A 19,237-nucleotide genomic window follows, 5' to 3' on the forward strand; every position below is an offset into this window, starting at 1 on the left:
TTTTTATTCAAAGGGGTGGAGAGAAAAGATAATTATTCTTGTCAAAGTCTCCAAAATAATCAGCTCTTTTTCATAAGGGAGAGACAATACAATGCTGCTAGGTTTTCACTTGAATTCAATAGTTAGGAACACGTGGGGTGAGTGACACCAACTGGATCAATAGATAGTGCAGGAACACTGAGTCACAGTGGCAACATGAAAAGCCTATGATTTTTTTCTCAGTTAAAACCTTTATCCCAACATTTCCTTTACAAATGGAACACCTTAATATTGGACAAAGAGACTCAAAGAGAAAAAAAAAAAAATCAATAAACCCACAAATATCGAAATATGTCCTTAGCATTTATATATGCATTTCACTGGATTGAGAGTTAAAGTCTGGTGTTGTTTTTTTTGTTTTTTTTTTTTTGAAGCCAGAACAATGACATTTAGTATAGTTCCTGTTATTTTGACAATGATGGATAATTAAGAACAATTTCCTGCGTGGTGCAGAAGGAAAATGCCCATCTCCACAGCCTCTATTACACTCAGTGTCACTTGGAAGGTTAGATCACCTTATTGATAAAGATTGGCCACAAAAGTGCTGAATTCTTCCGTGTTCTCCCCTCCAAGTTCACATTTGTAGTTAGAAGTGTGGGAGGAAGCAGATCTTTGCAGGCAGATACTACCTAAACATCCAATATGAACATTAATCTCACCTGTCCTATAACTTCAGAGTAAAGTCTTCTCCCTCTGCAGTCTGTAATTCTGCAGCCAAGTGTCCTCTCCTGCCTAAAATGGCCACTTTAACCCTGGGGTTTTGCAGCAGGAGGCGTCTCTGACCTTGATGCTCCACTGGTAGTTGGGTGTTCTCGCTGCTGCCTGCTCAGTGAGATCCCGAGGGCAGGGATGCACAGCTCCCACAGCGCTGCTCAGCAGCACATCTCATCCTTTTCAGAGCAACTCTGCTGTTCCACCTAACTGCCCACCCAGAAAAGATGCTTCCAGTCTTTTGCATCACTTCTTGACATCTATTTCAGTCTATAGCAAGCTATCTGGCAGCGACAGGAAGTTTACAGGTGGCTTTGGGAGGCTTCAATATTCTTCACTCTTGCATTAAAAAGAAAATCCCCCTGTGTGTAAGCAGTGTAAATGATCGTGTACTTCTACTGTATATAATCGGGTCTCCTCACAATCCATCATACAAAGCAATAGCTCTGAATATTTTTAAAAGAAACCTAAAAAAAATAACATTTTTCCTCTGTGCCTCCCTCTCCTCCTACTGCTGTCAAGCCAAAATAGGTCTATTGCTTCCTTTTTCCTCCACCAGATTGATGTTTTTTAGTTCCTCGCCACTTTTTCATCACAACATCCTCCCATATCAGCATGGAGCCTAAAGTAACAAGAAAGGAAAAGGAAAGGAATAAAAGACTGAGGTAACATCTGGTCCCCACTACCTTATTTGTCTTCTCCTTCAAATACGTGTTGAAAGTCTCTCATGCTTTCTAGAACCCAACACACTGGTTATTGGAAAGAAAAAAGGAGACCAAAGTGTCGTTTTCTCAATGACCATGCCAGCTGTATCTACCGTGCCTTTCAGTCACTCTGTAGTAGTGAAATCACTTTGCTCGCTGCTCTGCTTCACAAAAAAATAAAATGCACAAGCAGCATTTATATATTATTTTATTTCCAGCATAGCAGTGATGAAGAGTTAATTAATAATAATTATAATACTGCTTATCTTTTACTCTGCAAGATAATTTTTTGAGCTTAAAAAAACATCTTTGCAGACACTATCTGATTAAAACATGCTTCCCCATTTATCTACTCCATTCTTTGGGTGGCAGATAAGCGACTCTAATTTTCCACCCTTTGTAGGTGGAGAAACAGACATAGACAGGTGGAGCAGCTTGGACAAAGAAGCAGGCAGGAAAGGAGCTGGGTTGTAACTGAGGAATCCAAAAGCATCAAGTGATTCAGGAACAATATCTCTTTGCCATCTGATCTTTAGACTTCCTATCTGCAGCATTTAGTGTTGTAAAAAGCACTGTTAGATGATGGAATATGGCATAATTTGGCATTAAAATGGCCAAAGAAAGCATCAATATCCCAGACTGATGTATTTCCTTGTCCAAAATACTTCCCTCCTGGAGTTTGGTGTCCACATTTTCCATGTCTGGACTTCCTTACATCTCTAAGCATGGTTATTAAGTGCAAGATACTTTAGCAACACCCTGGTATATGTCATAAAAAACAGTATTTAACAATTTACTGGGCACGGCTGTTATTTTGGGGTCTGCCACATTGGAAAGCAGAAAATGCACAACACGCCTTCCTTTCCAAAGGGCAAATCCGCGATGAGATATTTTTGTTGTCAACATTTCAGGCAGAGTATCAGCTGAAGTAGAATATTGCCCCAGCCATTGTGCCATTGAGGTGTTCAGTCATACCGCAAAGGCCAGGTGCTCTCAGAGTGAGGCTGATGTCTCCCCCTCTCACAGATATCATTAGGGCTGAGAAGTGACCTGCTAATGTTATGATGTTTATTTCAGCTAATGTGATTATAAAGATGCTGAAAAGAGGAGACCTAGTTCTGACATCGTTATGATTGCTAAACAGCCAAGTTTTTGGTGCTGATGTGAGAACAAAACACTCCATGTACCTCATTACTATCTGACCTGACTACTGTCTGAAAAAGCTGGAGGTTGATAATACGCTTAGAATGAGCTATGAAACCAAGGGCACAAGCACGTTGTCACCAATTCAACACTCAGCTGCCATTGTTCCTTAAATAATTTGCCAGAAAGGAATATTATTCAGTGCATAAAAGCTGCCAAGACAGCAAGAGAATTAGATGATCTTATTGTAACTGCAACTGTTTATCATGGGTGTATCCTGTCACTTCAGAGAGAGGCAATAAAATAGAGCAGAAGTGTCACTCAGCTCCTTTTTGACAAGAGCTCTGCTAGCGTTCTCCACAACATAAAAACTCTTGTGAGACATATGAGAAAGGCACACAGTGACACAGCTGTGCCACAACATTCATCTTCATGAGTGAGCTACCCCATCCTCAGGGAAGATGAATGCCAAAGCTCAGCCAACCTGCTTCACACACAGACATCTCACCAACGAGCTTCTCCTCCCCCTGCCCTTCAGCTCTGAGCTGCCTCTCACTAAAGGCCCTGCTGCAAAAGCAATGAAAGGCATCCCTGGGTTCCTCTGTGTTTTTGAAAGTATATCGCTCTTTTCCCATATTTATTAATAACTCCTGCTAAAAATAATTGGATAGGGTTCCCTTCAAAATATGCAACCCCACCTTAGGGTCCCTGTGACCAAGGTGAACAGAAGTGAAGTGAGCTCTTTCCCCAAAATACTGGCAGTGTGAAATCACTGCAGCAATCCCATCTCCTTCTCTTCTGAGACAAAGCCTGAGCAGCCCCATCCCCCCTCGTTCCATATTCCTCCCCCCTACAACTTCTAATGACTGAGAATCTCTTTTATAACCACTGAAATAAAAACATTGAAGTTTCAGTAGTTGTGAAAATGTATTTATGTGTGTGCATACAAAAATATGTGAGAACCAGAAAAACACAATAAATGAGAGACAACAAGTACTTATCCTAGATGATTATGTTGACATATAATTCAATGCACAGCTAGAAAACACAGAATATTCCAAATCAATAAAACAATTGTCTCATATATTCTGAACAAGAATCTGATTACAGGCTTAATTGCACAATCATGGCTTAATCTTGGAAGTCAGCTGTTGTTTAATCACTGCACAATAGCTGCCTTGTTAATGATATGGGAATCCACTGCAATGGTATCCAGCATGAAAAGTCCACCCATCCTCAGAGAATACAGATAATACAGGTAAAGGGAAGCCAGTGCACCCCACATGTGAGCTCTTGAGGTAGAAAATGTTAAGGTCAGGTGCATGAAGGTCAGCAAAGAGAACTTGAAACAAAATAAAACAGCTACTCAAATTGCTGCAGATGCCAGGCTGAGAGAGAATAATCTGTGCTTTCAACCCCCTACCCCACCCATGAAAAAAAAAAATTACAACAGAAATTAGGACAACTTTGAATTTTCTTCTGAGGTCCTGGCACACTGCAAAAGCAGCCTGAAAGATGGAACTTGCACAAATATCAGCGCTGAGCTTGTCAGGGTTCCTTTACACCCCTGTTGTATATCCAACCCATTCTTTGGATCCTCAGCTCCTCTGTATCTGATAAAAGTCAGAGTATGCAACAGAAAAACAATCACACAAAATCACCAGGCTGGAAGATACCTCCAAGATCATGGAGTCCAACCCAACCCTAATCTCAACTAAACCATGGCACCAAGTGCCATATTCAGACTTTTTTTAAACACATCCAGGGATGGTGACTCCACCACCTCCCCAGACAGACCATTACAGTACTTTATCACCCTTTCTGTAAAAAACAATGATCCCATCCAGCTCCTTTCTTCCCAGACAGGGGAAAAAACAACTACACTTTCTTTCCTTGTCCTTCCTCTTGGGCAAGGGAATTCTGCATATTCCCTGGCATCTAACAGTGAGTTCTCACTAGTGGCTGTTTTCTGAGGGTGGAAGCACTTAACACATTGAGCCAGCACCAGTTTAGAGACATTTGAAATAGGGGGTACTGGTGGCAAGAGGCTCGTGACATCAGTGCAGTTAACAGGAGGGAAAGAGTGGAGAAAGGAAGGCAGGAATTAATTATTCACCAGCAGTACACTTACTTGTAGTAGCAGATCTCCTGGCCTGCCCGAATCCAGCGAGGCCTGCCCTGGAGAGCTTCCCTCACCGAGTACATGACCAGCTGCATGCCTACAGAAAACAAGACAATTTCAGGTGATGTTACTTGTCTGGCTGGAAAAGACAGGAGTGGGAAGAAACAGGCTAAAGAAGAAGCATCATTATTTTGTCAGTGTTCTCTCTGATGATAGTTTATGCAGAGTAAATACATTCCCAAAGCCCCCAAAGTGTTTTATTCTGAGACAGCCATGTCTGTACAAAAAGCCCCTCCAGAAGAAATGAGTTGAATGGAGTTTATTAAAAAATAAATTATTCTTCTGGCCTTTGCAAACCATTTTGTTTACAAACAGAGAAAGGGAAAGAAAATAATATGAATCAAAGCACCAACAAGATCAGTAATTTTGTTCGTCCAATATTTTATGCTTGGCTGCTCTAATACTGAACTCTTAATCCTACTGTAGCATCAGAGATCCATGGAGCATCCAGTACCCCGCCTTCCGAAATCAGCAAGCAAAACTAGAAGGCTTTAAACTTACTATTGGACCTAAATAACAGGTATGTATTATAAATGGTGATATCAATAGCATCCATCTTTGTACTGCATCACCCCAGAGCATGACTTCTTCCTGACCTCCAAAATATTGTCATTTCATGCCCTGAGGGGCTTTCTCTGGTCATCTGCAGGGAGGTTTTGTATCAATCTCCTTTGCTGTACACACCTGGCTGCTGTTTATGGCAGGATGAGGATGCTGCCCTCCCCAGCAGAGCTCTCTGCACAGGGTGTTTCTGGCAAGGGGCTGCAGGGGAGGCTCCTGCCAGCAGCTCCAGAGGACCCAGCACAGCCACGGTGCTGGCACCACTTCTGTGAGAGCACATTTTAGAAAGAGAAAAATGTCCTCCCAAGCTTTTTTCCATGTTGGTAAGTTGCCCCTCCCAAGCCTCCTCTTAGCTGTTCTTGTGCTGGGGGGGAGGTGATGGTTGAAAATCATTAATACCGAGGGCATATTTGCAGTAGCAGCTATTCAGTTCCCTCCTTCCTTTGGGTTTCCCTGCTGGACTCTCCAGCACTGTTGAAGCCAGGGAATATCAGCAGCAATGCCTTTCCAGCGCACCTTTGGCTGTCCTCTGGGGCAGCACTGGCTCACCACAGCCAGGAGCTCTATAATGCTGTTTTCTGAACCAGTGCTGTGAGTTATGTACAAGAGGCAGTTCTGTGTTTGGTACCCAGGACATGGCCACCACAAATTTTGGGAGACATAGACCTGTTGATCAGAGAACGGATGTGGGGCTCAGTGTCTACAAGGGCCTTGATATCCTGAATGCCAGTTGCTGCCCTTCTCTCTGAGTGTAAAGGACCCACACATGAAGCTGCCTCAGACCAATGGTTGCTACTACTCTGCCATCATATTTTAATTAAAAAAAAAAAAAAAATCAGTTTCTCCTTTTTACTTCCCCTGTGGAAATGTTCAGTTTTAGAAAACAAGCTGAAATCAGGGTTCTAATGAAATCCCATTATTTCCCATGGCAGAGTAAGTTAGTGAAAGGGGGGGAAGAGAGAGGTAGAGGCTGTGTCTCCTGTCTTGCTCTGCTCTTGGCCACTATTGCATTCAATATCCTTTCTGCTGATTTGAAAGTCACACAGTGCCATCTAACCAAGAGCAAATGGGAAAAAATAAACCAGACAAGTAACCAGGAGCTGTAAAAAATTGCCACCCAGGGCACTTTGGCACTACATCACAACTGGAGGCTTTTTGTTCCAGAGTGTGGGCACTAACCCAGGAAAGTGCAGAGGGAATGTGACAAATAAACAGCATTTCTTACCAGTGCTCTGTGTAAATGCTGTGCATGTGCTGGAAGGGGCAGGGAGCCTTGCTCAGCTAAGCCAGAAAAGTTGGAGCTTCACTGCCCACTTGGAGCAGCAGAAGGAACCCACAGAGGAATTGTTTAACAGCCAACCCCAAGAACAAGCCATCCAAAAGCCAGCCATGGCTTAGCCTCCCTCCTTAGTCCAGATGGTATTTTCACATATCTCTTCCAAATATATTTTTCATCGCATGCTTGAACATGTGAGTCATGTACAGTTTCAGGTAGACAAAATGAGATGATAAATGCTGACAACAGCCAAACTAGCAGATAACAACCTTCCACCAATAATAGCCTGAATCTCTGGCTACAAGAGTAAAGGCACCAGGGGCGACATCAACAATTGCATTGTGATTTAAAACAGGACATCAACATCCTCCATTTTCAGGCTCCTACCGCACACACCACATTGAATTGTTTGGTAATTCAGGTAGGCAGTATAAGATGACAAAAAAAAATTCAATAGGGGTCTGTATGAATACTTGAACTTCAGCCCTTTGTGTTAAAGAGTAAATGCCTTTTAATTTGCCATGTCACTCATCCAGACATTTTCACACATACAAGTGATTCCAGTATGTGGTTGCTACAGGCACATTGATCCTCAGAGAGTTGTCCTGGTGATGCTAGAGGCTGTAGCCACAGGGCTTCAGAGAAATGCAAGGTCTAATACTATGGACTTATTAAACATTCTGAGTCTGGTGTAAATTAACAGAGCTCCATGGAAACAAACCAAAAAAAAAAAAAACAAAAAAAACAAACCCCGCCTATGCCAGCTAAGAATTCAATCCATAGTCTCCTTGTAGAAGAAATAATTTCTCTTTTAAAATGGATATTGAGAGACAAGATTTGTCCTGCCTGTTTCTGAACAATTCTGCCTTCCTCCTGAACCATGACAGGAGCTCAAAGACCGCAAGGAACAGAATTTTTTATCATTAATATCAGCAGAAATTTCAGTAGGTCTGAAGATGTCTTACTAGAGAAAACCAAAGAATCATGAATATTTGTTTGAGGATTATCACATTTATTTAAATCTTAGAAGTACTTTCCAATCCTATGCTGCTCATTCAGTTCCAACAGATTGTCTTTCCCCCCCAGCTCTCCCAACCCTAGTGCCATTCTTCTTTCAGTTCCGGTCTATAAACTCAACAGTGACATTTATTTCTCCCTACAAATCCTCTCCCAGGTCTCAATATTCAGTTTCCTCCTCAGTCCTCTTGAGTATAGACAAAGGTTCCTTGACAAATCTAAAGTGACTTTTTCAGTGGACTTCAGGGCAGATAAGATTGAATTTACAGCCTCCCTTATACTTTTGAACACGGAGAGTTTGAAACCTTTATGGCATTAAAAAGATATTCTTGTGAAGGGAAGGCTACCCCAAGTCCCCAAAGGATCCTACCATAATTAAACTGGCTGTTGAACTTCTCACAGTTGATGATGTTGAAGCGATAGGGAACTGCCAACTTCATGTCTCGGACCTCGAAGTAGAACCACTGGTGGTGCTGGTTACTGTTCACATCTGCATTCATAATGAGGTCATACTCAAACCTTTAAAGGAAAATAATAAAAGCAGTGGCCATGAACACCTCCTGTCTGCCACTGAACATGCTGACAGCAGGCTATGCAGTCCAATTGATTGATATTTTGTGAGCATCACCATCAAGCACAACTAAATACTCACACTATAATAGTCAAAACATTTTGAGCTCTGTTTTCTTAATCATGTTCCTTCCATGACATCCAGGTTTTAGAAGGCATAATGAGCTCCAGATCATCTAATCTGCTTCCCTGGCTGACCCTTTCCAAGCTCAGGAGAAGGCCACCACCCCAGGCTGTGGTCAGGCATCAGGCAGGCTGGGACACCTCTGTGCAGGGGTACTTACTCACGCACTTGGATCGCTTTCCGAAGGTTTCCCGACTCAAACTTGGAGAAAAATGTCAGACAGCCTGGAGCAGCTGGGCTTGAGACACTGTTGTAAAGCAAAGCAAGGACACCTGTAGCAGATTGCTTCAAAGACAAGCTTTCCCAGTACCCTTTGTATGCTAAAATTGGATTTAACAGGTTTTTTAATAAGCAAGACCCTGGGAAGGAGGAGGAGGTGAGCAAATCCATAAACTTCCTATCCAATGCAGCTTTTCTGTCTACTCTTGCTTAATAATTCTAAGTCACAGCTTTCCTTTTCCCAATAATCTCTTTTGTCGCTGTCCGTTTGTCTTTATTCCAGTTACTTTCCCACTGGACTACTCCTATTATTTAATTAATTGCAGAAGGCAGCTTTATACAATTATTCTATATTTACTCTTCCTTCATCTATAGAGTTTCTTTCTCCAACTGCTTAGAAACCCTTAAATTAATCCTAAGCAACTTTATAACTTTCTCCTACCTCTAACTATTACCTCTTTTTTACTCCAAAGAATGTTCTCCAAGTCACCTACCCTTCCTCTGAATGCAATTTCTTTAAATTTGGGACCCTCTCAACAGCCTGGTGCTACATTTTCTCACAGCCCATAGTTGAGTGCTTAAAGCTTTCACAAGGCCAGATGTTTGAGGGTTTTTTGGAAGTGTCACACTTACGAACCAGGGTACACCTACAGCCTGTGACACTGGCTGTGCAGACACTCGATGGAAATTGCTGCCTCAGGGGGTGGAAAAGATGGATTTGTAGGTACAGTTCCCAGCACCAGCCAAATCACAGCATGCAATGCAGACAGAACCAAAGACAAAGTGTGGTCTCTTTGGTGAAATTTCTTGTTCTACTTAAAAGTTTTGATGCTCTCCTGCTCCAGTTACTTCCACAACAAATTCTTTCCCTGGAGTCATCTACAAGAAATCTGCTCCTCCTGGATATTTTCTCTGTTAGGCCTTTAGCTCCTCTGTTACTTCTTTTCAAGTAAACTCAGCTCACTGACAGCACTGGCAGTGCCCCTGGTTGAAGCACTCAGTTTAAGTGACCCACCTGGGATCATCTAAATCAAACACAGTTCTTCCTATCACATCCCCTGGCTGGATTAGGCGGCGAACATCATCAAGGACTTTGTCCCTGGGAAAAAGAAAGCAGCAAATCAGCAAATTGTAGTGACAGTGTAAGAAATATTGGTATAGACTATTCTTCTAGAAAGAGTCTTAGGAAATTCTTTTTAAGGACTGGAAAGGACCTCTATGTGCTAATTCCAGGTGAACTTTTTTCCCATCGTGAGAACACTTCTGTTCTATACCATTACAACGAATTGCCTTTTGGGTTAAATAACTGATTCTGGGGGATTATTTTTCAACTACTGGATTGTGTCAAGTTTGATTTATCCCCAGTTCTTCCCAGTCAATGCCAACCCCCAAGTGGCCAATTTTACCCTGTGAGGAAATATCTGCCATAACTTAGAAACTTACTAGTCTGACTCATCGTGAATATTGACTCCAAGTCAAACTGATTTCTACTCATTATTAAACAGAGCTTCTCTGATCCCTGAAGATGATCAGATGTGGAATACCAGATTTTCTTCCTGACCTTTGAAGCAATCATGTTATGCCTTGAAGCATGATATGATTAGTCCCATTTTAGTTGTAGAGTTACACATGTTGTTGTAGCCATAAAAGCAGAGCTTTTAGAGCAACAGTGCAAGAAGATGGTAGAGTGATTTTCCCTCTAAATAAGATTTCTATCTTATATATTTACTGCAGAGAGAATCATTCTCCCTGGCAGTCAGAAATCAGTGGTCTTTACAAATTCCATTTAATCAGCTCTAAAATTTAGCGTAGATTCCACTATCTTTGCTGCCTGCGAATAATCCCCTATACCACTAAAAAGCAATGTAAAGTCCTTGCGTACGGCCCTACTTGGAACAAAAAAACTGTAGTTATAAGAGCATTCTCTCTCAGCACAGCTTCAAAACACAGCTTCCCACTCATCTGAGCACCTGAATAATGAGAGGTCCTTCCTGAGAGGACAGGATTTTCCCTGAAAGAACCAAATGGGATGCTGCAAGCACTAAAGGTTTAGTATAGGCTAAATAAAGAGTACGACTGAAGGTAAAAGCATATATCACAAGGACACAGAGGCTTCTCCATCTCTAAAATAGACTTGTTTTCATTTCTGTTCTAACAGGTTCACAAACCACCTTAGATTACCATCACAAATATAGGTATATTGATGAATTTATCAACCAGCTGAGGCAAATCCTGGGTCAGCAAAAGATTTGTTCAATAACTTCCCTAAGACATTCAGAGCTGTTAGAGTCAGAACCTAGATAAGCCAGTTTTGAGCCCAAGAGCTCTCAACATGGTCACTACATCAAAGCACAATCACCTTTGGACCCCGTGCTTGCGCTCCAGCATGGGTTTGCTGTAAGGAGGTGGCTGGTGACCCCAGAAATCCGGGAATGCCAGCTCTCTGTAGCCTGGGATGGACTTCACACATTTGGCCCTGGCTGCGTAGAAATGAGGGCTGTGGAACTGGATTTCCTCTTGATGTTTCTCCAGAAGATTTCTAACTACATCTGAGCTCTCCATCCTCCCTTCAGGACTAGGATTACCCTCACTGTGAGAGTAAAACATTTTTTTGTACCAAGCAGCATCTTTTGGGAGAGGGCACAAAGCAAACGCATGACTCCTGGCTGGATTTTCCTCCTCACAGAAGTTTTTATCCTGGGCTTCTTCAGAAAGGTCTCTCTTTTCATCGTTCTTATCCCATATGCATTCCTCCTTCTTTCTCCAGCTCTGCAATGAGGCTTTGAAATCCGGTTCCCCTGGATCTGGTCCCATCTCAGTGACACTTTGGTTTCTCCATCTGCAGTTTGGATGTTTCACAGAGGTAGCACTTGGAATGAAATGAGAGAGAGCAGAGGGAAGATTCTCAGTCCTGTCTTCCAAGCTCTTCTTTTCTTCAGACTCAAATTCAAGCTCCTTTAAATTTAAAAAGCAGAAGAAATTAGAAGAAACTACGGACAGATTGTGCCTTCTTCCAGAGGAAACCTTTCAAGGAGAAGAAGAGGAAATATTTACACATCTCCCAAAACTGTACTCAACCAATAAAACAGCCAGAGAAAAATCAGTGCCTGGACCACCTGCCAGCATTTCTCTATCCACAAAGCTGTTTCAACAGAAATCCTCAGAAACCAAAAGGATCTGATTGGAGATGACTCATACAGACTCAACCAAAACCAATAATTCAAACAAAGAAGGGAAGATATTTTGTAAGGCTTTTTTTTTTTTTTTTTTTTTTTAATATAAATGTTACAGGTGGGAAAAGGTGGCCAATCTGTCATGCAAAACTCCACTCCAACTTAATGCAGGAGCATGATTTAATCCTATTTGGCTACTTATGGTCACAACCAAGATCACAATATTGTGCGTACAGGAGATACATTAACCCAGTGATCTTTTTCAGATTCATATTTGAAACAGGGTTTTCAGCTCTCTTAAATTCCAAAACTTGTAATGAGTGCAATATTCCTTTTTTTTTTTTTTTTGTCTGAAGCATCACTAGAAAAAAATTTATTTGAAGCATTCATTTCACTCAGTGCCAGTGCAATCTCCTCTTCCTTCAAACCACTAGCTGACAGTGTTTATTTTTCACATTTCATTCTGATTTTGATATTGCTGTTGAGATTGCCAGCAAGGACACAAATTATCTGACAGATTTCTCATGTGGCAATTGATTCAATAGTGCTTACTTAATCTACACCCAGACAAATGTGCATCAAGCACCATTCCTTTTATCACTCATGATTCACACCAATAAACTACAGTGAAAAGCCATAATCTTTGGCTTTCCAGCCCTTTAAGACTTACAGATTCACTTTTGATATAGCCATAGTCTAGCTATTACTTGTAAATACTCCCTTTCAAGTTATTTCTTAAATTCTGGAATATCCACAAATAAAGGAAACTGCACTACAATCATACCTGAAAATTCTGGGAAAGTTCCGCACACAGAGCTTCATATTTTTCAAGCTCTTGTTCTGGTCGGTCAAGCACTGGCCTTGATCTCAATTTTTTCAGATCTGTCTCCAAGTCACAATCCTACAAAAGCAGAATTAGAAAAGCACGTGTATTATACCTGTCTCGTGAGATGATCTCAATCATCAGCGAATTGAGGATAAAAACAGTATCTGAAACTTTGACAGTCGAAGGCTGCTGTGTATTAATATGCAGCCTCACCCATATCAGATGAGAGAACCAAAGCCAAACTGTGTCAAGCATTCAGCTATTACGTAAAAAAAACCCAAAACAAAAAAACCCAACCCCCCCTCAACCCACCAAAAACAAACAAACCAACCAAAAAAAGTTGAAGAATAAAGGATGGAAACATGGCATTGATGGCAGGGCATTACTGTACAGAATTTTTTAATTCAATATGATTATGTCCACCTAATGACATCAAAGAAATTATTTGCTCCTGACAAACAGATTCATTTCCAAAGCCTCTATAAAAAGAAAAAAGTAAAGTTGCCTGAATGCACCAGTGCCCATGGCATTTCAAACCCTGAGCCACACTTGGGTCACAAAGCAGTGTCTGAAGTGTGCTTTGGGCAGAGAAAAAAAGGCAGTGAAATCCTGCCAGGTCAGTTGAAAAGGATTTGCCACTGAGTGCACACTGATGCATAAGAAACTTCAAATTTTGGATGGAAGAGAATAGACAGTTGATGTGGTGATTTTTATTTTCACAGAGCTCTCTGAACAGTTCCTGATGGAAGGGTAGAGCCAAGTTTCAGTTTGGTTGGTGTTGCTAGCATGCATGGATATGTGCAATGTAGCTGTGAAAATGTTTGTAAATCCCATCAATGCCAGCAAACATTGTGCAAAAGACCTTATACAAAAAAAAAAAAAAAAAAAAAAAAAAAAAAAAAAAAAAAAGGCAAGCTAAAAGTTCATTATCCATTCCCTGCTTGCTTTCCCTTTAGCAAGGTTTTTCACAGGAGATATATGACCAGCAAACCAGACAAACATTATTTAAAACTCATATTCAGAATAAGCTCTTAGGAAAAAAAAAATTAAAAATTCCCCAAATTGCTTACATCTACTTGGTAAATCCTTATGAATAATTAATTGGTTCAGAAGCAGAGAGGAGCTGTTACTGAATGAATAACTAATTAAAGAAGGAGATAAATCCACTATGAGCCTCATTCCTAATGAGCATCCTGACGAGCTCTAATATTCAGATAAAAACAGCCAGACAGGGGCAAGTTAGGACTCCCAGATAGTGTGTGGGGGGTTTTAACTTCCTTTTATCACTGGGTGACATCAGTTTAATATTTGAGGAGAAAAAGACAGGGCAAGTAATGAGAATTCCCTTTTACAGAAGTCTCAATAATTTCTAATTAGACTGTATCTGCAACTTCATTTCTTTAATTTGATTTCCCAAGCCACTTTATGTGGATAAGACTTATTAGGACCATTCACTACTTCACATTTGCATGTGAGCTTGTTTGTATTTTCACAACAAAAAAGCTTGCACCCTCATCCTCAGCTGGTAGGAGGCTTTTTTTGCCAGTTAGGTCACTGCAGAGAGAGTGCTAAGGGAGAATTCAGAGTAGTATTGAATAATTCATTGTATTATTTGTCTGTGTGCAGCGGCAAATAAAGAAGGAATATTGGTTCAAATGCACCATCTGTGGCTTAAAAGAACTAACCTTTTCCTTGGGGTAGGTGCACAGCCCAAATATGCTCTGATAATGGGAATAAAGAGAGGGTTAGCCTTTCCTAGATGATAAATCAATTTTCCCTAAGTGCCATTTTCCTGGCACATGCCTAGCAGATCAAAGATCCACCATTTATCCCTGACAGGGGATTTGATTCTGGGCAGTCTCTGTGCAGGAACAGAGAAGTCAACGAACCCCCTCCACCCTGGGTGAGAAGCGTGAAAATGAACAGAATAAATGCAGGGCACAGCTTAGTGAAAGTCAGTGCATTCTCCTCTCCTTTCCTTCTTTTATTTTCCAGTATGTAGATAATTATGGGAACTATAGCTCGTATACCTACTTCCTCTTTACTCTCTGCATCTTCATTATCCCAGTCTTTTTCAGCCTCTTCCTCTCCTTCACTTTCACTGTCACCTGCAGAAGTAGGAAGGAGGCAGAGACAAAGGTACTCAACCCAATATCCCTCTCATATCCCAGAGAAACACATGCAAATTCTTCTACACGTGCCACAAAGTCCACAACCCACCACAACCCTGATTAAAGCAAATCCCATTTGTTAATCTCATATAAATGAATTTGGCACCAATTCACCCAGTTTTTAAAGCTCTGCTCTCTTGGACTCAAGCGCCGCCTTTCAAAACCATGACAAATGTCCCCGTGATATGGATCCAACTCATTTTACAAAGCAATACAGAGATTTTCTGCTTGGCTGCAATGATATTACAGAATGCTCTTAATCTGTATTATCTAGATTAGGGTGTTTTACTGCAATGATTGTGATAGTATTTCAGCATCTTCCACATGAAATTGAATGCAGCAAAAATTGCCTCTGTGTATCACGGAGCCTTTTCTGCAGAATAGCTGTCCTGCCTGTGCATGAGTTCTGCTTTCCAGCAAGAGCTCCCATCTTTTACTCATGCAGCACGACTGCTATCTGCTTTTACTTTAGAAAGGGAAAAAGGACAATAATTCTTGCAATTCTTTACTGAAAATCTGCAGGGCAGTTCTGACCCCCCAGCAGCCAATGCACAGACACAATTATGTCTCCATCATGTTACTGGGGAGCAATGGCATCTCCAGCCTCTGCTTTACCCACTCTGCTCCACTATTTTTTGGATAAGAGATTTTTTTTTTTCTTTTTCCTTTTCCTTGCTCCTTTACATCTTTTCTCATTTATTCTCCAGACTCAGCAGCCTCAAGAAGACCTGCGAGTAATTTCTTCCTGAGTGACACTGTAGGTCATCAGATTATTTTTAACTGTAAACCTCAGGATTATGCCAAGTCTCCCTTCCCCAGATCTCACACTTAATTCTCATGACATGCTCCTTTTCCTCTTTCTGAACTCACCATTCAGCCATGTACCTTCAGATCCTTCACATGGAGGCTCAGCCTTGGCATTCCCAGGAAGAGGGAAGGAATAGGAACTTCTTACAGTCACCACAGGCAGATGCTCCTTGGGGTAACACTTTCTCAGAATGTGAGTGGCAGTAGTTATGATAGGATCCAGATTTTTACAAGACAAACAGTCCTAGGAAACAAAGAAGAACTACATTAAGAATAGTCTCTTACACCAGTCCTCCCTGTCACACATAAATCCCCTGAGCAGAGGCACTCTTCTGGTGAGAACATAATTCCCTTTACCACTCATGATTCGTGTCCATAAACTACAGCAAAAAGTCATAATCTTGGTTTTCCAGTCCTATAGGACTTAAAGGTTTACTGTTGAAATAGCCTTGTCTACTTACCACTTTTCACTACCACTTTTCATTTATTTTCTTAAATTCTGGAATATTCACAAAGGACTCTGCACTGAGATTGTGCCCAAAAATCATGTGAATGTTCTGGACACATTGCATCATATTGTTCACATTATTTCCTCTTTTTTATCACTAAAGAAATATGACTGGAACAGCAAGGCCTGGAGTTCCTGCAGTCCATCTCTTGCAGACACACAGGCTAGCATGGACCTCAGGGGATTTCCATCCCTGCCTGTCATTTGGGACACACAACATCCCCGAGCTCTGCTCCACGACATTGTAGTCAGGGTACGTTAAAGGAAGTTAACACAGGCAACAGCAGTGCTGAAGCAACGTGGTTTTTAATATGGATTTTAAAAATGCTTTGTGAAGCCCATGTGTATGTTTCGGCTGCTAAAACATGAAAAATCTGTGCTTCTGCACCTTCAGCACAACTATACCCAGAGCCATCATGTCAAAACTCACAGAGATAAACTAATACAGTTAACACCACTATTTTAGTGTATTCAGGGTACACAATGTATTCTCAAAGAGAGCACTCCCACTGTACTCTGTTCCCTGCAGTTAAAGCATTAGGCCCAAGAGCTATGCTGAAAGATCACTATATATTTCCTAATCATAAAATAATAACTGCAGCATCCCACAGTTTCTGATGTTATAATCTATAACGGGAGATAGAAATGTAAGGATTTTTTTTAGAGCCCAGGTGTGCTGTGAAGACACAGAATGTTTTGCATTTTTGTTGTACTTTTGTGCAAGAGCTCCTCAGACTTCTGTTGCAAAGGAAACAAAACAAAATCCCCACAGAACTAAAGCAAAGACCCCCCCGGGACATGACAGAAGTGATGTATGTCTTCATACAACACAGTCTATGTCTCCAATATAACAGAGTCAGGGAGTTTGAATAAAGGAGTGATAGTGCTGCACAAAGGCAAAGTTGTTTAAAACCAATGGGTGCAATTCTCAGAAAACCCAGCCCTCAGATTTGCCCAAATACAGCACATCCAAAGCACAGCTTCCGTCAGAGTGACTCAGTCACAAGTGCAGTATCCTACCCAAATTCACAATTTTCACTCTGCCTCTCAGCATGTTTTCTTCAGTGGTTTGGAACTAAGACTGAGCTCATCAGAACAGGAATGCAACTTAAATAAGCAGCATGAATGTGCTATAAGGGAAAAGAGAAATATTGCAATACATTTGACTACCACTCCATAATTTTGCATCCCTGCAGGAGAGATAAAATGGAACAACCAAGAGGGAAGAACAGATGCTTTGTGCCACTGTCTGACAGCCCATAGCCAGGATTTGGCTGGACAAAAAAAACCCACAAAAACCCCACAATTCAAACACTCAGCAAAACCAGGCAGAGGGCCAAAAGAATATGAAGAACATAAAACAACCATTGGAATACAAGTCCTGCCTGGCTAGCCTGATCTCCTTCTAGGAAAATGTGGCACTGTTTGGTGGTAGACTGGACAGTGTTGGGTTAATGACTGGATTTGATCTTGAAGGCCTTTTCCAATCAAAATGAGTCTGTGATTATAAAGTACTTTATTATAATCAGGAGCAGGAAAATATCTGTATTGGGGCTCTTTTGGTTGTAGAGGATTCTACTCTGTTTTCTCATGTATGATTGAACAGCATTATAAGATTCAGTGGGATTAACCAGGATTCCTGTAGGGAGGCTGAAAAATCATCTAGAGATGACATGCTTACAAGACTCACCACAAGAATTTTAATATGTAGTTCTAGTTCTCTGGCTGTTTGGAACTAAGGGGAGAGAAAATAAAATTATGAAAGCATCTCCAAGGAAAGTTTTGTTATGGGTACAGCAAGCACCAAGGAGAACTGGTTTCTATTTCTGTTTCAATTTATTCACTCCTTCATATGGTTGCCTTTGTTTGCTCGTTATTAAAGGAAAGATTAGGAAAGTTTGTCTACATGTGGGAGCAGGCTAATGTTCTTAACAGTCTACTAGTTTAGTTTACTAAAACTGATCTGTTTTTGCTAAAAACAGTGAACACGGGACTATTTAATTGCCTGCCTTGGGACAACAATCTTAATTCACTGCCGAGTTAATTTAAATAGTCAAGAACAAGGCATGTTCATCCAGAAAATGAACTTCAACACGTGGAGTTACTCAATGATGCTATTTGAAAGTCATGTTTTTCTGTACGGCAAATTAGCTCACAAGTGCAAACAAGCCTTCAGGTACCTTAGAGGGAATTTGTGGGACTGTTTTCATTACTGCTCATAAAGTGCTCTCAGGTTCTAAAGGTAACGCTGTTTACAAATGACTGAAAATTTTTACATCAGTGTATTGGAAAAGCCCTTTTTGCTGACACCTGGGAAGCAGACAGGAGACTGCTCTGTATGTGTGTAAGGTATTCCATTAATTTTGTGGTGGGATAATGTAAATGAGGGAAGAGTAAATCCTTAGCTCAGAAAACTCATGTAAAGCTAATCTGGATTCAGATCTGCGTTTTAATCTCCACGCTCAATCTTTTCTCCACTGAATTTGGAATAGAGCAGAAATTATGGTATATGATATATATATATAAGGAGGTTTCAGTATGACAGTAAGACAGAAGATAGTGATGCTGATGGATGCTCCTACTGGCAGAGAGTGGAATATAGGATAATATTATCCTAGAGTAGTATGGGAAGGCTGAAGAGAAACAAGGCAAGTTTAAGAAACCAGATAGAAAAGTGATGAAATATCAAGATAACCTTCCATGCAGCAGTCTCTCTTAAAGCACACACAAACCTGTTTTCTTGTCTCAGAGCAGGCAGCTCTCTCACTGCACACAAACCCAGACAATGCTAATGTGAATATACCATTTAACTGTCAGGAAAATCTAAGTGCAGCCAGGAAAGGGAATGGGAACAAAAAGTACTTCCTTTCCATGAATGATTTCATTATCTGAAATTATTTCTTATTCCAGGTAGAAGCAGAATTCAAAATATCTCTAAATGCCCCTAAAATATCTCTAAACTCCCCTCAAATAGAGTAGCAGTCACTTCTAATCTGTGTGAGGTGACAATTTTTGAACTATTGGCTCTTCCTGTAAAGAAATAAGCTTAAGGGCTATTAAAAGCTCAGGTATTTCATCTGTCCATCAGCCCAGACAATAGGTAGCCAGAGAGGTTTCAATTGAAAACCAGCCTTGTAAATAGAATTTCCACTGGAGTTTAAAACAGACCTATCTTGGCAAAATGGTTTTCATTTCAATAAATATGT

At 40.9% G+C, this 19,237-nt stretch overlaps 1 protein-coding gene across 2 annotated transcripts in view; it reads right to left on the bottom strand.

The window, feature by feature from the left end:
- The window catches only part of AGBL1 (AGBL carboxypeptidase 1), a 266,584-nt gene that overhangs the window by 192,554 nt on the left and 54,793 nt on the right, over positions 1-19,237 (bottom strand). Inside the window, exons 8-15 of one of the 2 annotated variants that reach the window (XM_040077478.2) lie at positions 15,602-15,767; positions 14,580-14,653; positions 12,504-12,620; positions 10,906-11,501; positions 9,562-9,645; positions 8,488-8,574; positions 8,004-8,152; positions 4,729-4,816 (exon numbers count right to left, since the gene is read on the bottom strand). In XM_040077478.2, coding sequence (XP_039933412.1) covers positions 4,729-4,816; positions 8,004-8,152; positions 8,488-8,574; positions 9,562-9,645; positions 10,906-11,501; positions 12,504-12,620; positions 14,580-14,653; positions 15,602-15,767 — 1,361 coding nt within the window. Of the gene's footprint in view, positions 1-4,728; positions 4,817-8,003; positions 8,153-8,487; positions 8,575-9,561; positions 9,646-10,905; positions 11,502-12,503; positions 12,621-14,579; positions 14,654-15,586; positions 15,768-19,237 lie in introns of both variants that reach the window. The other variant, XM_040077473.2, reaches the window with a different exon arrangement.

This window comes from Hirundo rustica, chromosome 13 (assembly GCF_015227805.2).
Source record: "Hirundo rustica isolate bHirRus1 chromosome 13, bHirRus1.pri.v3, whole genome shotgun sequence".
NCBI lineage: Eukaryota > Metazoa > Chordata > Aves > Passeriformes > Hirundinidae > Hirundo > Hirundo rustica.